At 35.3% G+C, this 27,807-nt stretch overlaps 2 protein-coding genes and 1 pseudogene across 6 annotated transcripts in view; all 3 read left to right on the forward strand.

Moving 5' to 3' along the window:
- The window catches only part of bbs9.L (Bardet-Biedl syndrome 9 L homeolog), a 138,862-nt gene that overhangs the window by 80,462 nt on the left and 30,593 nt on the right, over positions 1-27,807 (forward strand). Inside the window, exon 20 of one of the 5 annotated variants that reach the window (XM_018266590.2) lies at positions 8,415-9,684. In XM_018266590.2, the coding sequence (XP_018122079.1) occupies positions 8,415-8,519 (105 nt within the window). In that variant the 3' untranslated portion in view covers positions 8,520-9,684. 5 annotated transcript variants of the gene reach the window in all.
- On the forward strand, positions 18,215-19,110 carry LOC108719009 (prothymosin alpha-like). The gene has a single exon (XM_041566139.1). It carries the CDS (start codon positions 18,526-18,528, stop codon positions 18,862-18,864), a length of 339 nt encoding a protein of 112 aa, XP_041422073.1. The 5' UTR covers positions 18,215-18,525; the 3' UTR covers positions 18,865-19,110.
- On the forward strand, positions 25,977-26,108 carry LOC121394911 (annotated as a pseudogene).

Here is a 27,807-nt window from a genome sequence, read left to right on the forward strand (position 1 = left end):
ACCACCCCACTGAGGTTTCTTCTTAAATATTTCTGGTTTAACAGGTGCAGTTTATGGGAGTGTAGTAAGCAGACTTATATACATATATAAATGTAATTTATATATATCTAGATAGATATCTACTACACTCCCATATACTGCACCTGTTAAACCAGAAATATTTAAGAAGAAACCTCAGTGGGGTGGTCAAATCCTCAAATTAGAAGCCAACTACACAAGACAGAAATTAAGGTTTTGAGGCAGTGGTTATAATGTTTTTTTTTTACACACACTCACCACACCACACACACAAATAAATACACATATGTTGTGGGAAGTCACTCAAATTGTAGCCTTGGCAATACTTTTAGTCACCATTAGGCTATTTATTCCAAATGAATACAGTTTAACCAGACCAAAAAACATTTTATACTAACACACACTTGCATTTACACAAACACATCATCATCATTCATCATCATTTATTTATATAGCGCTGTCAAGATACGCAGTGCTTTAAACACATATTTTGTTGGGGTGTTGGGATAGTTAAGCATACTGTCAGTACTCTCACATACTCTTACACACACATACATGTGTACAACACAAAAGTTTGTTAATGCTATACATGCTGTTCATCAAACTGTTTGGAAGACACAAACTATTCATATTTCTGGTGTTTTATTTAGCCACCTATTGGGAGATGATGATGATGAGGCTGCAAACTGGAAACTTTGAGGTGATTTTTCAGAATTAGCACATTCACTTATAAAAACTACTAACTGACTTAACAAAGCACATATTCTGACAAAACATTTAGATTCGTCAGTATGTGTGCTTTTAGAAAGATATGATTTTTTTAGTTATACCTGCTGTGAGATGAATATTAGTCTTGTATTCTTAAGTATGCTGATTTCTGGTAGTAATTTAGGAGTGTATTTCTGGCAGTTTTTGATCTATGCAAGTGAGAAATATTCTTAAAACTATACATATTAATGTTTGGGAGACATGGGGCTTAGCAAATCAGTTGTATTTTCAATCATAAAATAAAATGTTTCTAATGTATATCCTTATATTATGAAACATTTAATCTTTTTTGTATATAGCCTTATATCTTGTTACAGAAGTTGAATTACATAAAAACTCAAATACAGAACACACATTCAGAGAGCTCAGGTTTTCCTGGAAAAAAAAAAATTGAGTTTTTTGGTAAGCTAAAATCTCCCAAAGAAATGCCCCAAAGCCTAAAATTTTCAAAATTGAGTGCAAATAAAATGGAACATTCTGCTGCCACTTAAAGGTTAAAAGCACCAAACATTTCACATTAGAGTATGTTAGGAATAACTTTTCTTTTATTATGTATTCTGTACATTGGACCAATCAGTTATATACTTTGAAATCTATATGTGTGTTGGATGTGTTGTCCTGTTGAGTAAAACATGTTGCTTCTATGTTTAAAAGCAAACTTCTGGCAAACAAGCCAACAAAACATTTCCTTATAGAGGATCTAAGCCCGATCGAAAATAAATGTAAATTGACTCAGAGTGCTCCTTTGAGCATTCTTGCAGTTAACGTTACTTCGGTATTTTTGTTGTTTATGAGATAACTGGCGTTTTATACTACAATACACTGCTAATACCATTACATTGATGCTATTTGAAAAGGTACTTGCATTCTTACATACTCCAAGCAACTTGCAGCACGCATTAATACACCCATTTAGCCTGCGCTGATGAATTACGCTCATGGATGCTAGGAAACCGTGGCAATACCAGAAACCTGGACATGGCTTTGGTTGCACCAAGCTAAATAAATACAAATTATATAGAGAAAATAACACAAATGTAGGCGATATTCAGATATATGTATAGGGTGCATGTTTCCATTTCAGGATTGAAGCACTTTTATAGAAGTATTCTCTGATCATTTAAATAATAGTTCTGGGGCAAATATCTTTTTACAATTATGATAAAGCATGAGACTTGGGGACCTATTTACTAGGAGGGGCAAATTAGGAAAATTGAGACACAGTGAAGAATTTGGCATATATTTACACAATTTACAATTTTGCACATTGTTAAAATATTTGTCTGTGTGCACCGTGCACAATGGAAGCCTTGCTCTTTACACCTTGTCAAAAACATGGCTTCTTTGAACATGTGCTCTCTACACCTGAAATTTTAATTAGATCTCATACACAGACAATGTTTTCTGCAACTACTGCTGCAAAATGTTTTATTATCTCCAGCCAAGGCTTAGGCGCCTATTATTTTTTTTTCTCATGCATTCAGCCGTATGATTGAACTTTCTCTCATGTTTCCCTTGCATTGTTATGCTCATGTCTACTCAGTCTTCCTTTCTCTGTTATAGTTTTATTTTGTCTGCTCAATTGATTTTTGCCCAGCATTCCTATTATCGATGTTACAGTTTTTCGGTGATAAAATCACCAATCCCATTTGATCATGTACAAATTGTTTGGGGAGTCCATGTTTAATATAACGGATTAATCTAGCCCCTCGGGTGCGCCAGACTAACCTCTTGTTGCACCATCCCCCATTCTCTTTACTCAGGACACAATTTATCACATGCGACATCAGTGTTATGGAATTCTCTTTGCAGCCCCCAGCCACTGATTATATTATGTAACCAAGCTCCATTGAGCCTAAAGTAAGTAAAAATGCACAAAATGCAAAACTGGGCATTGCTGCAGTAGTTCTTTTTATGAAAGCATCTGCTATCTTTAACTATTAAGATTCACTTTTTTGTGTGACCAGTTAAATGATTTGTATTCTTAAAACTATAAAATAGAAACAATCGTAAATCTCGTGCCAATGCTTACCAGCTGGACTGTTCAGTTGTATGGCCAATTTCTTATAATGCTATTAGATGATATGCAGCAGGCATAGTGATGATAGTTAAGAGCATTAGTTAATGTTCATACAAATATTTTCCTGGAAGTTGAGGTACTGCTATGCATCATAATTTTATATACAGTTAACAGTTGTGGTTTTGGAAACATCACTAAAAATTACTTTTGCCTGTAACTCTCTAAAGTTTTGTTCCAGGGTAATTTTTTCAAGCCAAACTCTTAACATTTTTTGTTTAATGATTATAAAACCTGTGATATACTGTCCCTTCTATGATATTTAAATTTTTTGTAATGAAATTTGAAACTCATGTACTGTATATACATGATATATATCTGTATATTTAGAGAGAAAATATACTAACTATTAAATATGTATTTCTCCTGATGCCTACATTTTTTAAATAGTAGCCAATTTGTAAGTGAATATTTTAGGTCAAGGCTGTCTAGCTGTTCCACAGATATACTGTACCTTTCCTGGCCTGCTAGTAATGGATAGGATGTTACATTTTACTTTTGACCTTATTTGTATGAGATTTCTACATCAATAATAAACCAAAGAAATTATGTATAGCCACAAAATCAACCTCATGAATATAGGACAACTTGTAGTTAGTGCAAACAGCAGTCAGATCCTAGGTAATCCCAGTGTGGCCCCTTTGTTTGAAAATATATCCAATGGGGGTATGTATTGGTTTGTGTGCAGGGAAAAATGAAGAAAAAAGGGAAACAAAAGGGGTAGAATGGATGATTAAAAGGTTAAGGCATTGGCAGAATAAAAATAGAATTGGTTGAGGGGCGGAAGAGAGGAGACAAGGGAAGTAAAAACAATGGTAGACGCATGCATGGCATAAAGTGAAGTGGTGAAAGCAGAATATACAAACAGGAGATAGAGAGAATATAAAAGACAGAAGAGCACTAAAAGACAAATGGGAGAGTGTAATAAAAGTCAGTAATGGAAAAAATATTCAAAATGTGAAAAGTTGTACCTCTGTGAACAAATTTGCCTTTGTGTGAATTTAAAATAGCTTTTGCGAATGCGGAAACTGTTTAGCGACCTTTTCTGACAGTGGAAGAAAGTTAGCGAATTTTATAGTTAGTACCATGCAATAAATGTAATAAAAATTCTTACTGAAAAAGTTACGTTTGCTCCAAAAGATTGCGGTACCTTCAAACAAACACTTAAATGTGGGCAATGCACAATTAAAATTTGCAATGTAATAACAGTTTAAGGAAGAGTATTACAATTCAAAATTAGTCTTTGTGACTTTTATTACATTCCCCCAAAAGTGGTAGGGGCACAAGAAAAAAAGAATAGTGGTTTTAGTTGAGAGCTAAAGATACAATAGTGGTAAAAAAAGAATATAGTGAAAGTTGGTCTAGACAGAGAAAGGTGGAGGTCACAGAGCAAAAGGGAAAAGAAAAACAATAAATGGATGTTAAAGAAAGGAGAAGAGAGAGAATGTGAAACAGTGAGAGAAAAAGCTTGGAGAGAAATAAGGTGAAAAAAACATTTGAATGAAGAGCAATTGCAGAAGAAGGAAATTGAGAAATTGCTAAAACAGACGGGGTGAAAAAAGAACTGGAAAACTAATAGAAGCAACAGAAAATCTTGTAAATTAAAGGCATGAGCAAAAAGAATAAAGTACTATATTTAAATTTGGTATCCCACTTGGGGGTTTCATTGGGATCCAGTAAAATATCTGGATGTGGTTCTAAAAATATACATTCTCTGGCCATCCTGCAAACATCTCGATGGGTTGTCCTCCGTCCATTAAAAGCCAGACAGCAATTTACCTTGTGATTCTTGAGAACTGATTTTTTGGTGCAAAAACATGGGCTTAATGTTTAAGGATAATTTTATCTTTGTGGAGCAGCCATTGTTTAATAGTAGGGATATCAATTTGCTTTACCAGATCGCCATCTTTTAAAAAGACTGTGAAGCAGTAACAACACAACGTTTTACATCAATGGATAGAATTTTGAAGCGCAGTGCCTTTTAAAACACCTTGGTAAATGCTTTGTCCTTTAGCACAATTCAGTGTTGAGTGGTTTTATGATACTATGGAATGCTTCAGTGTCAATGTCCAGATGGCCAAGCTTGAGAATTTGGGGTATTTGGATGGCAGATTGTAGGCAAGTGCTTTAAAACCCCTAGGTAAATATGTTGTTGCATGTGGACATATCATATGGAATGCGGAAACCTTATTTAACAGACAGGGCCATGTAGGTGTGGGCCACTGTTTCTCAACAAACAGTAGTTATTGACCTCCTCGTATTTGAAAGGACTTCCCCTGAAAATATTTGTTGCATTCCGTGTCCAAATGAATGATATGTGGTAAAATTTCAGGCAGGCACACTAGATACATAGACCACACAAGGACCCAAACAATTAGTTGTTGACAGCAAGGATAATAAATGAAAGTCCCAGAGAAGTATCTTTGCATTTCGTCATATTGTGTCCAAACATATAAAGACCAGCCACATACAAAAAACAAAACTCAGACCAACTTAAAATAGCTTTATATCCAAATAAAGAAGAGGGAGTGCATTTATATCAGTGAAACAAGGTTCCCCCTAGAATTGTACTTATGGCTTACCACAAGGTAGATTATATGTTAGCAGTGTATTTGCATCTTGTGAGGTAATGTTATATTCTAAAATGTCTGGAGTATTCTGTTTCCTTAAACATGCTCTCTACAATCAAAAAGTACCTAAAGGAAAGTATTTAAATAAGATTTAACTATTAAAGCTTGTTGTTTGAAACAGACTGTTGGAATACCCGGGAGTGATAATTTGATTTCATCTCTAATAGCATCACATAATCCATTACACAGAGAGAGGCAACTAAATTAAGAAGCTAATTTGTTCTGCATTCCATCGCAATTGCATTTTTTTGTGTTTCATGTCAATTGGCATATTACATTATACATAAAACCTGCAATTTAAATTCCACACTTCACTAACATTCCAATTAAAGGTGCCTTTATGCTGCTAACATGGTACAGTAGTAATTCTAAGTAATTAGAGAACAGTAGAAGATCAAATATTGTTTTATATATTGTTAGGCTTACATTCTATGGTTGGAGGAAGTAACATTTGGGAGGTTATTTATTTAAGTTCAATTTTTACTCATTGGCCTTTTAAAGGGGTAAAACACAATTTTTTGTGAAAAAAAACCCTCAAATTTTTCGTGATTTATTTAACCCAGAGGGTGTTAAAAGTCAGAATAAAAAAGTACTCCAATCCAGACCAGCCAAGTTTATGTAGAAGTCAATGGCAGATGTCCCGAAGATATACTGATTTGCTTTGGGTTTCCTGAAAAAGTCATGGTATTCGGGCATCAAATCTAAAAAAAGTTGTGGTATTCGGGCGTCAAATCCCAAAAAATTATGGTATTTGGATTTTTTCACGTTTTTAATGATTTTTTTTCCAGAACAAGAAATTTTCTGGAAAACTTATTGATGAATAAGGGGAAAAAATTGGTGCGGATTTGGTCGGAGTAGTTTTCAGTAAATTCAGAGAAATTTTCCGATTTTAATAAATAACACCCTCATTATATGGTTACTGTTACAACCCTTACAACCATTGCTTTAAAAATTCAGACACCAAAATCAACTAAGTGGAAGTTACCTCAGTAAAAATCTGCTATTTATATTTTTTGCTAAATGTTTTATGCAGTTGTGATTTTGAAAACCAATATTTATAGTCTATTGTATTAGATACCAACCCTGCATGTTTCTAAAATGAGTTCTAATGAAATGTAAGTTTGTCTGCTTTATTTGTTCAAATATTGAGTCAAATTGTGTTACATATTAGAGCCAGAGTCACTCCCTGGGGGGAAAGGGGAGTGGCTGTGGGTAAGCTATCTGTTTAGGAAATTAGAAACAGGAAGTGGGATTTTGCTCCTACATCTGAAAAAATCTGATTGAAACACTTGTCAGTAAATGCTCATATTTTTGTGTGTTAAATAACATTAAACATAGCTGATGCACTGGCAAAAGCAGGTTGTTGAAGTATGCAATCTGCTAACAGATTTATCTGTTCCGGTGTTGGAAAAATTAAGTTCAATTTGCTTATGTTGTCAGAATTTAAAACTGTCATATGCTATGAAAAATCCTGCTGTGAATAAAACACAGGCTCATGCCGGCATAAAAACTACACTGGGCATCACTTTCTCCTCCTTTGGAAAAGGTATTACATCTTCTGCCATTTGAGTGAACCCACACACAATATATATGATAGACTAATCATGGCAAAGCATGTTCACATATAATATATACATCAAACTTTCTTTTAGAGCCATAAAGATATAACATAGTTCTATATTCCCAGGAATACATATATCATTATGATATTGACTTTTTAGTCTTATGGCAGATGAGGAGATTTGCCAGCCACAGTTCAATCAGCACTTCCACTTTATAGTGGAACAAGGCAAATGGTTACACTACTCTGTTAGCAAAATTTGGGATGGGGAACTGGTCCCTGAAGTACAGGCAGACTGTCACAGTTTCCTTATTATCTGTGAAATCCGTTATGTCTTTGTTCATACATTTATATTTATCTTTGAAAATGCAGATGGTGTTTATGCATTTATATTTGAAAATTAAGATGCTGTTTATGCATATTTTTACTTAAACTAAATAAGCTGCAAGCAATGGTTTTGCAGTTTTGTGTTCACAAGAGTAGCATGCTACTAACTTAGAACTAGGGATACACCAAATCCAGGATTCAGCCTTTTTCAGCAGGAATCCTAATTTGCATATGCATATGACTTTTTGTCACAACAAGGAAGTAAAAAATATGCAAATTAGGATTCGGATTTGGTTTGGTATTCGGCCGAATCTTTCACAAAGGATTCGGGGGTTCAGCCGAATCCAAAATAGTGGATTCGGTGCATCCCTACTTAGAACCATTCAGATCTATCTTTGTTTAATCCTAGCTGTGCCTTAAAACCAATGCATGTTGTTTATCCATTGCAAGCAAAGTAAGACTTATTTTCTGAAGTTATGTGTTAAAGGGGGGCATATCTTTGGGCACTATATTTGTGATCTCCTCACTATAAATGTGCTTTTAATGTAAAACCACTGCCCAGGTTTCACATATGTTAATATGGTAAACCCAGTGCTTCACTGATAAACCCCAACAAGGGCAAAACCTGTCTATAGGACCTGATCAGCACGCAAACCCTAGCTGTGCAGTAATATGAAATTGGCATCATCATCATATCGTCTATTCCATGTATTTGAATGCTTCATGAATTCTTCCCAGTATTCCTGTCGATTTAGAGCTAGAATATGTTGATAAACCTATCTATAACTAACCAATGTAATAGATGTCCAAAAGAAAAAGTTCTGGAAAATTAGGAGATTTCAACACTTCACATCAACAATCTAGATTATTTACATTTCAGTAATGTAATCTATTGTACACACATAATCTAAGTATATGCAGCTAACCACTTTAGATTTGTTAATTCCCTTCTGTGTAATGAAAACAACACTGACAGAAAAGAATAAAAACAAATGAAACCACATAATGTCTTATTTGTATTCCTGATTTTCAGCAGAGAAGTTATACGGGTCTGCAGACACATTTATTTTTTGGATGGAGAAATGCTAGTGCAGATGAGGTGACACAAAGCACTATGATCTTCTTAACACATTTCTGAAGATGCTGTGAAAGTTTCCTGCACTTGGGAAATTACAATAGCAGAAACGGAAGGATAACACTAGCACAATGATCAAGTTCAAGTGTTCTGTTCAAAATATAATACACTATTTAAGATTCCAGAAAGAGACTTTGCAGCCACATCATGATTTTATTTCTCACCTAATTCAGTATATACTGTTATTAATGGATGCATGTATGTCCCAGGCTGTGTCATTAATTCCATTGTTGGTAGATAACCAGCTGGTTTCTGCCGGTTGCGTTATTACTTTGAAGGGGCTGATCATTTTTTTTTGTAAGTCAATCGTAGAATATCCAAAAAGTCAATAAGAACAACACAGAGCATGGTTACACTCAGACGTTACCCTGAAGCAAAATGCTATTTTTGGCTTTTGCCAACCAGCCAAGAGGTTAACATATATTATGTATATATTGATACAAAATTTGGTCCAGCAACTGAACGGTAAAAGTATAAATTGTGAACTCACACCCACACATAAAAAGTTGCATGCTTTTCAAATTAAACATGAAGCTCATCTTTTTTTTTAAATTAATATCCGTACCTGTTATAAACTCTTATAAAATCTCAGCTGTCAAACTTATTTTGCCTTTCTCATCTTTTTGCTTTAGGCACAGCAATGACTTTTACTTTAATTTCTGCACTCATTTGATGCCATTAACCTACTAACATTCCGCTTCTTGGCTTACTGCCTAAGCTGGTGCATAGGCACGTGCATCAGGTCCTCCCTTTTTGGAGCATACATTTGATTTTGGGATGATGCAAAGCTTGCCTTGATAACAGTTGCCACAAAATGGTGACTGCCTCTGTGCTGTAAATGTGAATTGCAAAAGAATGAAATAAACAAGATTTACATAGTTTACATATTGAAGTTTAGTTTGGTTGACTAATACAATAAAACAGGATTCTGAATTATTTCCCTTTGGTAGCCAGAAAACCTAAACAGGAGAGCCAATATAACTACTCCATTTTACCAGTGGATGTTGTGATCCAAAAGTATTGGTCTGTGTCTGGAACCAGGCCTCCTCAGCCCTAAGGAAGATTACCGGTTTGCCTGCAATATATTAAAGGTATAGAATATGCACAGGACCCACTCTTGCTTATTGGAAAAGCAAGAAGAAGCAATAGCATATATAGTATATCCCATACCTGCACCAGTAAGGTATGGTAAATGTTTACCATACCTTTACATTATTAAAAACAATGTATTTTATTGTCAGGCGTTCTAATAATAAGTTTCTGTTTGCAACCCTTTTACTGTGAAAGTAAGGGTGCCTCCAGGGGCTCAATAGAGATAATGTGATCTCTACCAGCATAATGTAATTTGTCATATACCCAATGGATTAGGAATCAGCCCCTAAAACTCATTTAAGACTATTTTGTATATCACAAGCCATATACGAAGACTCACAATTATAAAATTCTCCATTTTTTTATAGTTTGTGTTTTGGGCCTGGTAAATACAAAATTGTGCAATTTTATGATTTTATTGAAGCAGAGGAAGTAGAATAGACTGAACTGCTTGACATGCTAAATCAGATGAGTACAATACCTGCATTTTAATAAGTTTAAAGGCTAAAGGGGAATTCCAACAAAAATGTGCTTTGCGTAATGAAAGACATTTTAATTGTAAGGCAACTTTATAATAGATTAGATTTTTTTTCTTCAATGGCTTATTATTGTGTAAATGTAGTTGCAATTGAAATCAGTATTTATGTATTCCTGTCCTCTGGCTCTTGAAACAATGTATCAGAAGTCAGTTCTTTTCCAGGTCTCAGTTGGCTTCTGCTACATTTTTTCTGGAATCAGAGCCAGGAATCCATAAAATGTAAACAGCCAGACAGATACATTAATAACTTTTAATTAAAGTTTATTGGAAAGTTGCTTAGAAATATATTTTCTTTCATTATGCAAAAAACAGGGATGGGGATACCCTTTAATAAACTATTTATTTTGTTTGGAGGTTTTTTTTCCCCTCTCACGTTGGTATTATTGCTATATTTTAAAGACAGTTTAAACACTTGTACATTGTGTGATGACTTTGGGGACAAACTATAATGCCTATATTTTGTTCTGCTGTAGTAGCCTTTCTTTTGTGTTTATCTTTGGCCAAGATTATGCTGTAGCTTTTTGTCATATGTATACTGGAGTCAAGATTACCTCTTAACTGTATGTGGTTTAAACAGCACCTTTACAATCTTTGTTAGCGGTTTCTGACTTTCTGTGCATTTTGGTTTGGGCCTCAACAGAACTGGGCATTGCAGTATAATTAAAAGATAAAATGTATAATTTATTGCTTATATTCCCTTCTCTATGTAAAAAAAAAAAAATCAAATAGATTATATACCGAAAAGTATCCAGACTCTCCGTCTCCGTCTAGTTAGAACACTGCCGAGTTCAAAACTGTCTCTGGAACAGGACAAAACTGTTAGTTGGAAGCATGGGGTTTTTATAGGTGAACTTACATCACCATATGAAATGGCAAGTGTCAACTCTAGTACTATAAAATGGCTTTGGGACTCTGGAGCCTTGAAAATGCATTCTCTGGAGTATTGAATCACACTTCTCCATCTGGCAGTCTGAGTTTAGGTTTGGCAGATGCCAGAAGAACACTACCTGCCTAAAGGCATAATGTCAAATGTAAAGTTGGTGTAGGAGAAATAATGGTCTGATAATGTTTTTCATGGTTTGGACCTCAAGTTTCAGTGAAAGCAAACATTAACCTTTCCGTGTGCAATGACAAACCTTCCGTTCTTCCAATTGCTTGCCACAGTTTGGCAAAACTGTTTTCATGCACAAAACAAAGTTGGTACAGAATGAGTTTCCTGACATGGTAGTTAATGAGCCTAAATGTCCTGCACAAGGCAATACCCGTGCAAGATGTGATCTCTAAAGTGATTAAAAAAGCTGCCCAGAAACGTAGAGGTTGATATAAGACCAATTTTAATTTTGGAACAAGATGTTGAAAAAGCAGGGGTTTGGATACTTTTGGCTATAGCTAACGTTTCTACTGAAATTGTTGAGGGAAAAATACAATGATAAACTAATATTTTTTCTCACGTGTGTTGTTTGATTATATTGATTCAAGTGTTTAATTGCTTTCACTTTTCTTATTTAATTTAATATACTTTCTTCATGCTCTAGAGTGAATGGTAGTGAATGGTAGAATAATGTTATCTTAAAGGAAAACTATACCCCCCAAAATTAATATTTAAGCAACATTTGATATCATATTAAGTGGCATATTAAAGAATCATACCAAACTGGTATATATATATATATTTAAGTAAATATTGCTCTTTTACATCTCTTGCCTTGAGCCACCATTTTGTGATGGTCTGTGTGCTACCTCATGAGATCACCTGACCAGACATACTACAGGTATGGGATCTGTTATCCGGAAACCCGTTATCCAGAAAGCTCCGAATTATGCAAAGGCTGTTTCCCATAGACTACATTATAATCAAATAATCCGATTTTTTTTAAAATGATTTCCTTTTTTCTGTGTAATAATAAAACAGTAGCTTGTTCTTGATCCAAACTAAGATTGAATTAATCCTTATTGGAAGCAAAACCAGTCTATTGGGTTTATTTAATGTTTACACAATTTTCTGGTAGAAGATCCAAATTACAGAAAGATCCCTTATCTGGAAAGCCCCAGGCTCGAGCATTCTGGATAACAGGTCCCATACCTGTACAACTCTAAGGGGGTTATTTATCAAAGTCTGACATCTCAATATTTTCTGCTACAAACTCTTGCAGGTAAATAATCTGATTTTCACAATTTTTTTAAGTTTTTCCATCGGTTTTTTCACGAATTTCACAATTTTTTTGGAATTTTCTCCCGAAAACTTTGAGGTATTGCACGAAACTCAGCGCACATCAAAAGATCATTGGGACTTCTCCCATTGATTTATATGCAACCTTGGCAGGTCTGAGATGCCAGATTTTCGGATTCAGACTTTTCCATCCTCAGGGTATAATAAATTAGTGATTTTTTAAAAGTCTGATTTTATAACAAAAAAAAAAATCAAAATTTTTTTTTTAAATGGCAATTTCCTATTTATGATTACCCAATGGCACATACTACTAAAAAAGTATATTATTATAAAAAAGGTTTATTTAAATGAAGCAGGGTTTTACATTTATGCTGTTTAATGCATTGTATTTTTATAGAGACATTGTTCGGAGGTATAGTTTTCTTTTAACCTCATTAAATCATTTTGGCAAAATATATTAGGTTTCATTTTACAATCTCATACATGCTTTCTATTGCTGATAAGTTAGACATAGAACTGCCTTTAAATGAAGCATTGCTCAGGTATGGCTCTTGTCCTGAAAAAGTTAGGACCAGTGTTTTTGAAGGTGCAGAGCATCTGGGCAGCATACAGAGCAAAAGAGCATAGATAAATATGGACGGTTACAGGTATTGGATGGGCTTTTTGCTAATGAAAATTAAAAGGGAAGATACAGCTTTATGTGAATGCCTGATCCCCATGAAGGGATAAGATTAAGAATAATAATTATTAGTGAAAATGTAATCCTTACGTCGGTGCTCATCTGCCTTCATCTCATTGTCCTGGTTTATGATTGGATTATGTGCAATAAGAGTTGCAGCATACATTATTATTGCTATTTTTAGCGTGTATTTATGAAACACCAACAAATTCTGCAGCGCTGTCCAATAAATGAGTTTATACATTGAACATACAGCATTACATAAAAAGCAACACACACCAGAGGTAAAGAGGGCCCTGGCCGAAAGCCAAGATAACAATGGATGTCTAATCATTATGCTGGTGAACCAGTGCTGGCTGTGCAGAGGCCATCCTGGATCAGCTTCAATGTGCCTTGTTTTATTATTACTGAAAAAAGTGAAATCATTAAAAAATACATTAGTTACTTAATGGACTTAATAGTATTTCTGTATTTCATAGCCCATACCTGTACAATAACAAAGCAGGCAAGACTCATTTAAACAAAAGTGTGAAATATGGCTATTGGTCTTTTATCAGCCTGAGCTATTCTTTAAAATGGCATATGTGTAACTTAGAAAAACACTAAAAAGAATATTTATAGAAACAGTAAGAATCACTAATCCTTATTGCACAGTACTGCAGAGGGCTGCATTTATTGCGGCTATGAGCGTAACAATCACCCTTGTGCAGATTTTCTGAAACAGTTGCTACTATTGTTTGACCCATTTGCTTTAAGGTTTCCATTTGTAATCATTACCTTGACAGGTATATTTCCTGAAGGGAGCAGGTGGCCTTAATATTTGACCCATTTGTTAATGTCAAACACTAATAAATATGTCAAATGTAAATATTACACCCAGTACAATAACTCATATATGAACTGACTTTGATTGTTGAAACATGGAGTGCCCATGGAATTAGGTGATTAGGATAAGAAACAGAGTTACTATGTATGGGGACAGGGGAAAAAACATGATCTATCAATTGCTTTGGTACAGAGACTACTTAATGATAATGACAAATACACGTGTGTTTTACTCATCATCCTTTTTATAGATTCAGTTTGTCGCCACAAGAGGGAGCCTGGAATATAAACTATGAATAAAGCTCAGTTTTTTTTTTTCATTTTGTACAGAGAAATTGCCTTTACAGAGAATATACCTTACTCATTTAATTCCCTGCCCTGGTGTAACCTGTAACAATGTTGCCAAAGTCTTTTTTTAGTTGAAAGGCTGACAACCATACCTGCAAAAGAGTTCAATATTCTGTATAAAGGGCTAAGAAAATTATACAGGATATACATATGATCTGTTATCCAGAAAACTCCAAATAATGTAAAGGCCATCTCCCATATACTATATTTTAATCACATAATTACATGTTTTAAAATAAATAAAGACATTTTATTTTTTGATAAGTTGGTGCTGTGCGTCACATCTTCTTTGATAAGGGAATGAACTGTGGCCATTAATTGTTTTCAGTAGTATTGGAGCTGATTCTGCCAATTTTGCAAGACACATAAAGGTTAAATACATGCCAATGTTCATAATTCAGTGTCTTGCATAAGTATTCATCCATATGGATTTTTCTGCTTTTTTATTTATTTAGAACCTGAAATGAAAATGACTTTAACTGAGATTTTTGTCTCTAAACTGCACAAAGTTTTTCAAGTTGAAGTGGAAAATAAAATCACACCTAGTTTTCATTTTTAATATATTTTCTTTAACAAATTCACCCCCTTTTGCTCTGAAACCTGCAAATAAGTAGTGGTACAACTAATTGCCTTTAGCAGTGATATGATTAGGTGAATGAAGTTTAACTCTGTGCAATTATAGCATCACGTGATCTCATAATATATAATTTACACCTGTTCCTGGAAGGCATAAGAAAGAACATATCTGCACAGAGAACATGTAACTCCAAAACTATTGGAATACCTTATACAGAGGTTTGGAGGCTTCTTGGGTTCAAGCCCTACTTTTGATATTGAATATGTGGTCAGGCCCCATTAGCTTACAGGCATAAACATTATTTAAACAGCCACTCTGCTATAGCATTAGAAGTTGGGTAATAATGTTTAATTTTATTCTTCTAACTGACCTTCATCAACCACAGCTATGTGTTCTGCTACTGGGAAACCTCTGCCTCTCGGTACCTTAAATTCACACTGTCCTTTGCTAATATTTTTGTAATTGTTACCGAATGTGTTACATAAACCTGTTAAAAGATATTTGAGAACCATAAATCGTGAGCACTTTCTATGTGTCTTAACAGTGTGTGATAATTGCTGTGATGGGAAATCATTTCACAAGTCAGAAGAATTCCTCTGCCATTATTTGAGTCAATATTTCCACATTTATAAATGTTCAATTTTTATAATAATTTAGCCCTGTGAGGACTGTAATGACGATTATAAATACACAGAATGTACACTTACTCAAGTTTATATAAGATGAATGGCGGAAATGTATTTAACCCTTTAACCCATTTTTTTTCAGGGTTAAATTGGGTTGTTGTTTCGTTTTGTCTCAAAGAGCCACATCATTATTATTTTTACAAAGTGGCTTATAACATGAAAAGTTTTTATACTGTGTATATATGCTTATAAAATAAAAAGTACATTTGTATACTTTTTGTATATATATATATATATATATATATATATATATATATATATATATATATATATATATATATATATATATATATATACATATACATATATACACACACACACACACACACACACAGACTTCGTTTCCTTATAAATGACCATATGTTGTACAGTTGGACTATATCACAAAATTCAAGTCTTTTTATGTTAACCAATTGTTCTAAAGTGCATGCATGTTAAACATGTTCGCACTGATATGCAACTTGTAGCTAGTTTGTCATATCCTTCAAAGCTCTAGTTACAGAGAAAAATGTGTAAGAACAGTCTTGTGTAGAAGCAGTGACTAGTCTTTGGCACATGTTCGCTCTTACAGTAACAGGGATGGAAGTGAACCAGTCTATATGGTTCATATTTATGGTTGCCACCTGTCCTGTTTTGACCCGGACAGCCCGGCCCTGGTTTTCCAAATTAGGAAAACCAGGCAGGATTTCCTGTGATTGACGTGGTCATAGACCTACCCCTAATGTTGCGAACCACTCCACCGCGTCACGGGCAAGCCCCATTATGTTGTGGCTCCGCCCCCTTCCCGGGGGTTCCACAGTACATAAGGTGGCAACCCTAGTCATATTTTTCAAATCACGATTGGCTAAGTTTAAAATATTGTGAATTGTATAGAGTGGATTTGGCATTTATCCGATACATTCCTCTTTAAACATAATTATTTGACTCAAATAATTTTTATCAAAAATCTTTATCTTCCATGAATGTCTGTAATAAATAGTATACATTTCAGCTAAAGTTGTAGGTCCGTACAAATGGGATTATTTTAAACAGAGGACTCTCTGGCTGTTGCTAAACTAAAATGGGAATGCTATAAATTGTCTTATGTGTGTCCATAAGCCACCCATCACATGTTTATTTTCAACATTTTGAAAATAAACATATTTGCTGATTGGTGGCTACAAGTTACTAGACAATTAGCAAACGTTGCACTATTTATTACACTACTCCTTAAATCTCTTTATATGTCAAGATAACAGAGGAGAAACCCCTCTGTTTAAGTGCTATATGACAAGTTTGTCCTTTGATAAGATTATTTTATTAAAGTTATTATATAAAAACTTTTTGTGTAAAAAATGTAGATAGACAATTTATTACAGATGAGACAACTGAGCGAAAAAAAAGACCATATTCTGTTAATATTACTACACCAAATAAATGAAATATTTTTTTAATTTGTGAAATAATGTCTTGCAATTAAGTAGGAGCACAGATTGAGTAAGATGTGCGCAGCCTCTAGGCATGTTAATAAGTGGCAGATTTACATCCACATTGTCTGTTCTTTGTCATCTTCATGCTAAATTATTTGAAAACTTTTGAAGCCACATCCTTTCCTGGTTTAGATGAGTCTGAAACATCACCCTGTTAATGGATTATTTTTATGTACCATATTTTATAGACTTAGGCACTATTTAAGTGTTTCCACTCAGAATTCATAAGTAATTTGACCTTCATTAAAGCTATGATTAGCAGATGACTATGAAAACATTTTTTTCCTCCCTTGTTGTTTGCGGCCTAAGCAGTTAATGTAATATTCCTTGTATTTGGTGCTTATTTTATGATGGGAATTGAAGCACAGTTTTTCAGTGTCTCCTCTTATATTTTTTATTATCAACAGCTCCAAGCCTTGTCGTACCTTGAGCTTTTAGGCTTTTCTGAAATACTTAGAATAGCTGTCCAGAAAGCAAAGGTTGCAGTTAATTGTCCAGAACACAAGATTAAAAATATCCACTCTGACATTGCCTGGTAAAATGACACTCAATTTGGAAGGGATCATGAGACGAGATGTAGTCACTTTATAATGGCTTCTCTCTCTCTTTGTTAACAGGTGTTTGCCCAAGGGGAACACTGGAACATCACTTAGTAAGTTTTATGGAAGAGTGATTATGTAGGTTATGTGGACATTTCTATCTTCCCACTTCACTACTCTTGTGTATTTTCCATCAATCCTTTTAGCACTTATTGTTTGCACTGTCGCGTATCTTGCAGTAAAAGATATTGGATTCCAAACCTTCTGGAAGTCATTCAGGGAGACTAATGAACCCAAGCATTTTAATGTTGAATGGCAGCCTGTTGTTCCGTTTTAATTAAACTGCTACTTAAATCAGTGGTTTCCTTTGTTCCTGATGTCTTGAATGTCTTTCTTTTGTATCTTGCTACACTGGAAAGTGCTTACAGACAACAGCTTGTAACAAAGGTGCTTGCCGAGGAACACACTTGTTAAATTGCTTACTGAATGGAACCTTTATAGCATCTGCAAAGACAAACAAAATTGCCAGGAGAATGATCTTACTGTTAAATCCATTCTTGATCTTCACAGATAGTTAGAGTGAGTAAATAAACTACTTTTATTTACACAATGCTTGATTTACTCCTAATTATATATATATATATATATGTGTATATATATATATATATATATATATATATGTTTCACTATTTCTAATCAAGCAATTATATATTCTAACGTTAAGGTCATGCGCAAAATGTGGAGTATTTTGATTCCTGCTCCATTAGCTGCAAATTGCTGCATTTCCTTAGCAATAGTCATCTACCAAATGATTGCACTAGGGCTTGCAGGTAATGGCCACAGATGTTAATAGACGGTTTGTTTTGATTGGTTTATCCCTGCCCTCTATATTGCTATTTGTTTTGGGATACAAAACACTACCTAAAATTTCCCCATCTACCATTTTTAAAACAAAAAGGATCTGCACATTCATTCCTCTCCACTCGGTAGTGCGGTTGGTTGGTGACTTATTTCCATCTGTCACTCGAAAACCCGGGAGGTCTTTTTCTTTTTATCTTTTCCCTGAATTAAAACTCGCAAAGAAAAATGGCAGATACCAACGTACATACCACCACCGCCGAGATCCCCGTCACCAAGGATCTTAAAGAAAAGAAAGAAGTGGTAGAACCAGAGAAGGCAGAGAATGGAATGGGAGATGCAACATCCAATGGCAAAGAAGAGAATGGCGCTGACCATGGTGCACAGAATGAGGATGCAGTGAAAGAGAATGAAAAAGGTGATGTAAAAGGTGAGGGTGAAGGAGAGGATGAGGAAGAAGGTGAGGGAGATGAAAAAGAAACAGATGGCCTTTCAGTAAAACGTCCTGCAGATGATGAGGAGGAAACTGAAACTAAACACAGAAGACAGAAAATGGAGACTCCATAGAAATGAAAGAATCTGCCTAATTCTCCTTCCAGACATTTTATAGCTTAAGTGACATGGTTGACTTTAAATTGTAGAGACTGTGCTTTATATCTGTACATTTTACAAAATGGCGGTTTTTATATACTGTAACCGTACATGCACTAGAGACCTGTAACATCGCAGCAAGACAGCTATGGCTTTTTGTAAAATGTTATTTATTGGTGCTTGTTTGTACTGGTTAACTGCTTCAATAAAAATCAAAACTTTTTTTTTTGTACATCATTGAAGCACATGTCTTATCATATTAGTGCAGCCATGTGTATTCTTGAGTGAAGCTGCCTTCCTGTAATATAATGGTGGTAGGCTAGAACATTCATATGCAATGAAGGCCAAAGATGTGGATCTTATTAAGCCAGGGTCAACCTGGGTATTCTGTAAATATCTTTGGGCTTAATTTTGTTTCTGTTCGGTATATAGTTGTGGTGCAAGCAAGGCTTGACAATTGCAAGGTTCAATATGTAAATTTTTTCTGTTCGGTATATAGTTGTGGTGCAAGCAAGGCTTGACAATTGCAAGGTTCAATATGTAAATTTCTGTGTATCCTAAAGTGTGTGTTCTGCAGAGATTTTGAGGCATAAACAGTGTAGTTTTATTTATCAATTATTTATTTATCATTTATCAACACTGGGCAAATTTGCCTTTGGGCAGTAACCAATAGCAACCTACCAGTGCTTGGCTTTTTTCAGTCATCTGAAGGTAGAACAATGCATGCAGCAATTTGGTTTGTTTCTCTTACAACATGGCACTTCAGGTCTCTGTATTTATACATATTTATTGTTTTTATTATGTTACTTGTCCTTCCTGTGTATACTTTTATACATTGTAAGATTGTACAGCTCTGCGTATCCTTAGGTTATATATACATACTTGTATAGCAAGTCAAATTTGACTATGTATTTAAGGTATGGACTTGGTTTGGGATTTGCGCAAATCTATATTGGAGGATTCGGTGTTAAGCCAGATCCAAACTATTTGGATTCTACCAATGAAAACCAGCCCACAGCCTGAAACTACAGGTGTGGGATCAGTAATCTGGAAACTCATTATCCAGGAAGCTCCGTATTATGAAAAGTCTCCCAGAGACTTAATTTTACCCAAATAATCCAAAGCTTAAAATGATTTCCCTTTTCTCTGTAATAATAAAACAGTACCTTATACTTGACCCAAGCTAAGATATGATTCTTATAATAAAAATATTAAAAAAATCCTTTTTGGAAGCAAAACCAGCTTATTGGGTTTAAATAAATTTTATGTGATTTTCTAGTAGAATTAAGGTATGAAGATCCAAATTATGGAAAGATCCATTAACCAGAATACCCCGGGTTCATAGTGTTCTGGATAACAGTTCCCATACCTGTACTTCTACTATACTGCACTAGATGAGTACTATAATGTAAACAACTTAGAGCAGCCCTGAAATAATGCTCCAGAATTACTCATGAACAGTGTACAAAACTGGAGCATATGTTTCACAAATCTATTATTGCTGCAAAAATGAATGTTAAAGCTGATACTTTGTTTGCAAAATTATGCAAACAGCATATTTCAAAAGGCATCCAACCCATTCTTCTATAATGTATATGCTAGTACAACTGCACAGCATGTTCTGGATGGTTCTGTAATGTATGTACCTAGAGTAGATAGCTGGAGTGGTCATACTATACTCTTTCACAAAGCAGGGAAACCTGTCAACTTTGATCTTTATCAACACTCTTTTTGGGCTCTGGAATTCTCTGCAGTGGGACTGATAAGGAATCGACTCACTTTAGAGAAAAGAACCAATTGAATAGGCCAACACATCAAGTATCATGGTTAATTAAACTAGAAACCCACAAAAACAGGCTTTAGGCAGAAACTGAGGGACCAATAGCCAGCTTGGGCAAGTGCATGATGCATGGAATGGGATTTTAAACAAGAAATGATGCCAGAGAAAACTGGGTACCAATAAATTATGCCATATTGTTGATGGGTCAAACAAGGCCTTTTTAAGAATAGGCTTGACACAGTCCTGTTTAAACAGAGAGGAGAAAGATACGAAAGCCAGAGAAAAACTGAAGATGTGAGTAAGAGCTGGATGGAGTATGCACCGCAGTACAGTGTTTAAGCAGAGAAAACAGCATTGGGTCAAGCGAGCAAATTGGGAATAGTGTGGCAATAGGAGCCGGGAGGCTGTTACTGGATGGAAAGAATGTGGCAGGGTGGCCCCAGGAGGTATAGGGGCCCCGTGATGCCCTAACTCATACACAATGTCAATAAATATTGGTAAAACAGGTCAACCTCTAGACATTTTGGGAGCCTGAAAAATAATTTGCTGTGGGGCCTAGTAATATCTAGTTAAGCCACTGGAATAGGCGGTAGGAAGGAGGAGCTGGTTTGTGTTAGAGGGGGGAATTTGATTGTGTATAGGACTAAGAGCAAAGTTGATTTTAATGTGGAAGTGTATTATGAATGAGATAATAAAGGGCACTTAAGGATTCTAATTCAAAATGGCGTTTTAAGAAACTACCCTTAATGTTAAAACTTAACTACCATAAGTGGAGATTACATAAAGTGGACTAAAATAATGTTTCTCTGAAGAGGAAAAAAAGAAGGATTTTAAGAAAAATGTTTTTGTGTTGTTGGTTTTTTTGTTATTGCTCTGAGGATTAGTTTTCAATACTATGGAATGCAATAATGTCATTGACCAGATATATAGGCCAACATGTCTTCAGAATTGACTGGTAAACCACTTCGGCTTGCAGATCTCATAAACAAGCTCAGCACTTTCATATACCTTAGATATACTGTACAGGTATGGATCCATTATCCAGAAACCAGTTACCCAGAAAGCTAAATTATGGGAAGGTCATCTCCCATAGACTCCATTTTAATCAAATAATTTTAATTTAATCAAATAAAGGATTTCCTTTTTCTCTTTAATAATAAAACAGAGCCTTGTACTTGATAACAACTAAGATATAATCAATCCTTATTGGATGCAAACCAATCCTGTTGGATTTAACCAATTATTTTTTTGTAGACTTAGGGGCCCAATTTATTAAGGATCGAGTTGTTTTCCACGAAAAATGCACTTTAAGGTGTTAAGGTTAAAAAAACCTTGAATTTTAAATTTTTATTATATCCCGACCCTGAAAATAGCTTGAATCTGAAAATACGCCATCTAAAACCTGTCGAGGTCATGTAGGAGTCAATGGCAGAGGACCCCTGAACCATTTGAAGATGTTAATAGCCTTCATGATGTTCAAGGTTTTTTGGAGGGTTTTGCCCGAAAACTGGAATAATTCAAGCGATTCAAGTTTTTTTTGCAGAAAAAATAGATTAATTCCAGTTTTCCGGTTTCGCAAATCAAACTCACTGAATCAAGTTTTTTTTCGGTCAAATGTTTCTTAAGCTATTCGAGTTGTGAGTTTATTCGAGTTCATTCAAGGTATAAAACACCCCTTATCTCGAAAACATCAAGTCCTGATCATTCTGGATAACAGGTCCTATATCTGTATATTGATGGCAATATAGAAGATAGCAAATAAACACTCTCTCTTACTAAAATTGGCCTACAGCTTTGATCGTCTCCATGTTGCTTTTTTTCTACTAACGTGTGGCCACCACACAATGGGTACATTGGGGCTTAACCCTAACTTTTGTTAAGTAAAACAAATCCCTTTATCATGGTAACTTTTTTTCCTGCCAGTGTCTTGGCCTCTTAACATAAATAGAATGTGAACGTTTCAATTTGCAATTACAGAATTTTGGCATTCTGTAATGGTTCAAAAAACTACGTGTAAACATTTTTTATGAAAAAATTTTTTTCCCTAATATATGCCATTGACTGACATTTTTAAAAATGACAGTCCATCCATCTGAGCCACTGTACTCATGAACCTAGGTTAAGTCCATATGCTGAGTTACATCAACTAATGAATGGACAGAGGTGTTATTCTGCTCAGCTGGAAATAGTTAATTATTAATAATAATTTATTATTGGTTTGGTTATGCCAGTTTAATAAGCTTCTTGTTGGTTATGTTTATTTCCATTGAGCAATACGCATCTCATTACAAAACTAAAGAAGATTGTCGACCTTATACTTTGTCAAAAATAATATGCATGCATTTTTGTAGGCTAGGGTTGATAATGTGGCTTAGGGATTGCAGGTCTACAGACATTTCATTCCACAACACACAGTTGAGTGTGGATGCAAAGTAGCTATTTCAATGCAGCTGGCATATTCTTGAAAACCAGATTGAAATATAGTACATTCATTCTTCTTATTCCCTTCCCTCTGCCTTTGATGTGTTATTCAGCAAATGTGGTACGTATGTATATTTAAGGTAGCCAGTCTGTTTTTGGTGGAAAAAAGGAAGGATTCCTACTACCAATTGTTAAGGAAATGTTTAATTTGCTACAGACGAGGATTATTTAACTTTAGAACTCGCTACTTATGAATCCAAACCCAAATATACAACTAAAAATGCCTCTAAGGGGAATTAAAAACTCATGTGGTTCTTTTGGTTTGGATACATTTCTTGGCTGCTAGAACCACGTTAAACAAACTGTTCTTCTATTTATAAAATTGGAAGCAATATGGTGTAGTATACCTAAATATTACACGTTTGAAAGCCTTACATTTTAGCATATTATCTGTGAACCAGGAGGTATTAACTTTTCCTTTTTATGGGTTAATTACTCATTGCTCCCTGAGTAACTTCATGCCACCACAATGTTATCTAGTGGCAGTCTCAGCAAAAAGAATATCTATTTTTTATTGAGAATAAAACCTATTCCCTCTATATATATCCAGTCCAAGCTGGTGCACACACGCAAAATTCGGCAAACGCCTGGGTGCTGGTTAGAGGATTTTATCAATATAAAACAAAAAGTACAAAAGTAAACCGCACTCACAGGACTTTAGTGAAAAAACAAAAGTTGTGTGTGTGTGTGTGTGTGTGTGTGTGTATATATATATATATATATATATATATATATATATATATATATATATATATATATATAGTATATACTAGGGATGCACTGAATCCAGGATTCGGTTCGGGATTCGGCCAGGATTCGGCCTTTTTCAGCAGGATTCGGATTCGGCCGAATCCTTCTGCCCAGCCGAATCCGAATCCTAATTTGCATATGCAAATTAGGGGCGGGGAGGGTAATCGCGTGACTTTTTGTCACAAAACAAGGAAGTAAAAAATGTTTTCCCCTTCCAACCCCTAATTTGCAAATGCAAATTAGGGTTCGGATTCGGTTCGGTATTCGGCCGAATCTTTCACGAAGGATTCGGGGGTTCGGCCGAATCCAAAATAGTGGATTCGGTGCATCCCTAGTATATACACACACACATATATATATATATATATATATATATATATATATATATATATATTCAACAATATACTAGTGCACTCCAAAAATCGTAGCAATGCCTGAGTGCTGTTTACAAGTAGATAAATATCAAACACAGCAAAAAATAAATAAAAACACACTCACAGGGCTTCTATAGTGGACGAAAAAATCAGTTTATTTCAACGTTATGACATACAACTCAAGCCATCCTCAGGAAGTCTTCAAGATGAGGTTTTACCAGGGATCTATTAAAGGAATAGTTCAGTGTGAAAATAAAAACTGTGTAAATAGATAGGCTGTGCAAAATAAAAAATGTTTCTAATATAGTTAGTTAGCCAAAAATTTAACATATAAAGGCTGGAGTGAACAGATGTCTAATAAAACAGCCAGAATCCAACTTCCTGCTTTTCAGCTCTATAACTCTGAGCTAGTCAGCGACTTGAAGGGGGGCCACATGGTACATTTCTGTTCAGTGAGTTTGTAATTGACCCTCAGCATTCAGCTCAGATTCAAAAGCAACAGATATGACCCATGTGGCCCCCCTCAAGTCTCTGATTGGTTACTGCCTGGTAGCCAGGGTAACCAGTCAGTGTAAACCAAGAGAGCTGAAAAGTAGTGTTCTGACTGACATGTTATACATCAAATCACTCCAGCCTTTATACATTACATTTTTGGCTAACTAACTATATTAGAAACATTTTTTATTTTGCACAGCCTATCTATTTAGCCAGTTTTTATTTTTACAATGAACAATTCCTTTAAGATGCAAAATTTTGATTTCCTGCTTTGAGTTAGTGCCCATTGTCTTTGCTTATACTCAACTCAACATAGAGGGCAGTAAGATTGGTCTGGCAAGATCTATTACGTATAAAACCAAAGGCAACACGTTCATGTTCTTTTCTAAACAGACAGAGAGGCATATTGATTGTTGACATATCGGTGGTAAGATATACTACAATTCCAGTGGACAACAGCCCCAGTGGAGGTAGACTGCTTACAGCAAACAAGATTAGCCATTATTTACCTGTGCCTACCATCTGCTTTCAGTGATAGTTGCAAACAATTTGTCACTATGCATCTAATAGAGGCAATATGAGTGTTTTTTGGTGTCAGTTACCAGGCAGTAAAAAATTGTTCTTGGTTTGTGTGATGTCAAGTTAACTTTTCCTTGTTTCCATTTTTCTTAAACACACATCCCAAGCATTTTCCTGTGATTTTTGTTTGTCATTAGACAGCACAAGTCACACTTGCAGAGATTAGCATTCACTATGAATTTGGAGTGGGGATTTATGGTATTTCATCTTTCTCTCTGAAAGATAGTTCACTTGGGCTTTGTGCCTTTACAGTAAGGGGCATATTTATCAATATTCTAATAAATTTAATATGCAAAACAGAAGCAAGGTGTTGCTTTTTTCTTGCCGAAGTCCCTGATAACCAGCTTCCCCTCAAACCCAGCATACAGATTTTGTTCTCTTCTGGTGGGACCAGTATAAGGTACAACTTCAGTAGTCTAACATCTTTGGCATCGAATTGAGTTTCTCCTTTATACTAGAATTACCAAATTAGAAAGCAAATCGGCATGTTTTTACCCACAATGCATTGTTTCCCCCTACAGTCCAGCACTATTGTAGACACTCACCATGTAGTGTGATTGTGGCCACTGGACCATGTTCTTTGTACGTGTGTAAATTTCATCAGACCAGGCTGAGCATGAGAATTGGTGCTTGCTGCTCGGCCTTTTGGCTAAGATCAAATGTAGTATCTGTTTTGATCAGGAGGGGTGTCAAAAACCTCTTCTGGTCAGGCAGAGAAACTTTTGATCCTCTGACCAAAGGCCAGCATTATGAAAGCCTGAGGCGATGTGCCCATACAGGGGGTGCCTGACTCACATTGGGTCTTGGACTTATAATAATTATAATAATAAAAATAATAATAATATATGTGTGTCCTACATAGAATCTTTTTCACTGACTTTCGTGTGCACACAGAGTCCTTTTGGGCTCTGCCTCCAGGCCATGGATTTGGTGTCTCAGGGGAAGCTTCACAAGAACCCGGGGTAAAGGGATTCTCCCTAGCTGTGAGGCGAAGGAGGGTTTGAAAACTCTTACCCGATGCTTGTACCTTTTGTGCCGAAGGTGAACCCACAGACTTTAGACGCTTTTAGTGTCTTTTGGCCTGGGACTCTTAAGTATTTTGGAGCCCATGCCTTCAGGTAGGAATCATTGGTGGCACTTGCACTGTGCACTTACGGTGCAATGGAAGCACAACCTTGGGTTTTCAATAATGAAAAATTGGCGCTTGCTGCAAGATTCTAAGGAGTATGTATAGGCGCCAGTAACTTTGTAAATAGCATGCACAGTATTGCATCCATCATACCACTTTCCCTTGTAAATGGGCCATACCCTCTTCTGTTTCATTGTTTTACACTTGCTGGTACACTGAACTTTACTGAAGAACAGCCAATTTTCTACCAGCTCTCCCCCTTTAAAATAAAATATTTAATCATAAAAAGAAAGAAACACTTTTGTTTTGCTACAAGGAAGGGCAATGCATTTTCATATATGAGCATCCTGGGACCTTGCACACCACAGTTCAATAAAATATTGCACCCACCATTTCATTGCATCTTGGCTAATCTAAATTTTATTTTTATTTGTTTGGCAAACATCCATTAATCATAAGTGAAAGGTACAAGCTACAGTTCCCATTACTTACTTTCAACTAGACTTGCTTATCTTGTGCTTGGCACATTTCTCTGCTCTTATAATAGTTTTCTCTAGACGCATCTGCAAAAGATTCAATTTAATTCACTGGCATGTTCAATACTGGCTAATTCATGGCAGATGTTCTATCACTCATATAAGATACATATTTATCTGTTTTGCCATACTTTTGAACATATGGGACACACATTAAAACCTATATTTGAATGCCTGGAGTTTTTGATAAGATCATCGTGCAAAGTTGTTTGATATCCATGTACTGTATTATTAAAACTGAAGTTGCTTTAGATAGTTTTATAAAATGGTGTCACCAAATTCAGAGCACAGAGCATTGCAGTTAATGCTTCCGAAAAGTTGCTCTTCATGGAATCTCCTGCTTTGCATTGGGGAGTATTGGGGATCATGGATATTATTCAATCGGTACCACACACGTCATATGTTTAAGGAGACCGTGTTTTTAAAGACCAAAAGTGAAAAAAATGGATACTTCTGAAGTAGAATTTTAAAGCTTTCTTTACACTAAGATCACTTCTTTTAAAACAAAAAGCAACGGGAAAGCTTTAAAAGTAGTATATTTCAAGCCCCACGGCACATGTAACTAAGAATAGGTACATTACATTAGTCCAATATATTTAACTTCCTCTATCAACCACACTATGTTTAATGTTATTTTCATAACTTGTTGTGTACTTTATTCCTTAGTGATACAAACCACTGTTAGTCATCTAAAAACAACATAATTGGCAATGAGGTACATTGTTAAAGCAATAATTATTGCAGTGTCACCCATTGCCGGTACAGGAACTTTTATCCAGAATCCTGATATCCAGA

This window comes from Xenopus laevis, chromosome 6L (genome assembly GCF_017654675.1).
Source record: "Xenopus laevis strain J_2021 chromosome 6L, Xenopus_laevis_v10.1, whole genome shotgun sequence".
NCBI classification, from domain to species: Eukaryota; Metazoa; Chordata; class Amphibia; order Anura; family Pipidae; genus Xenopus; species Xenopus laevis.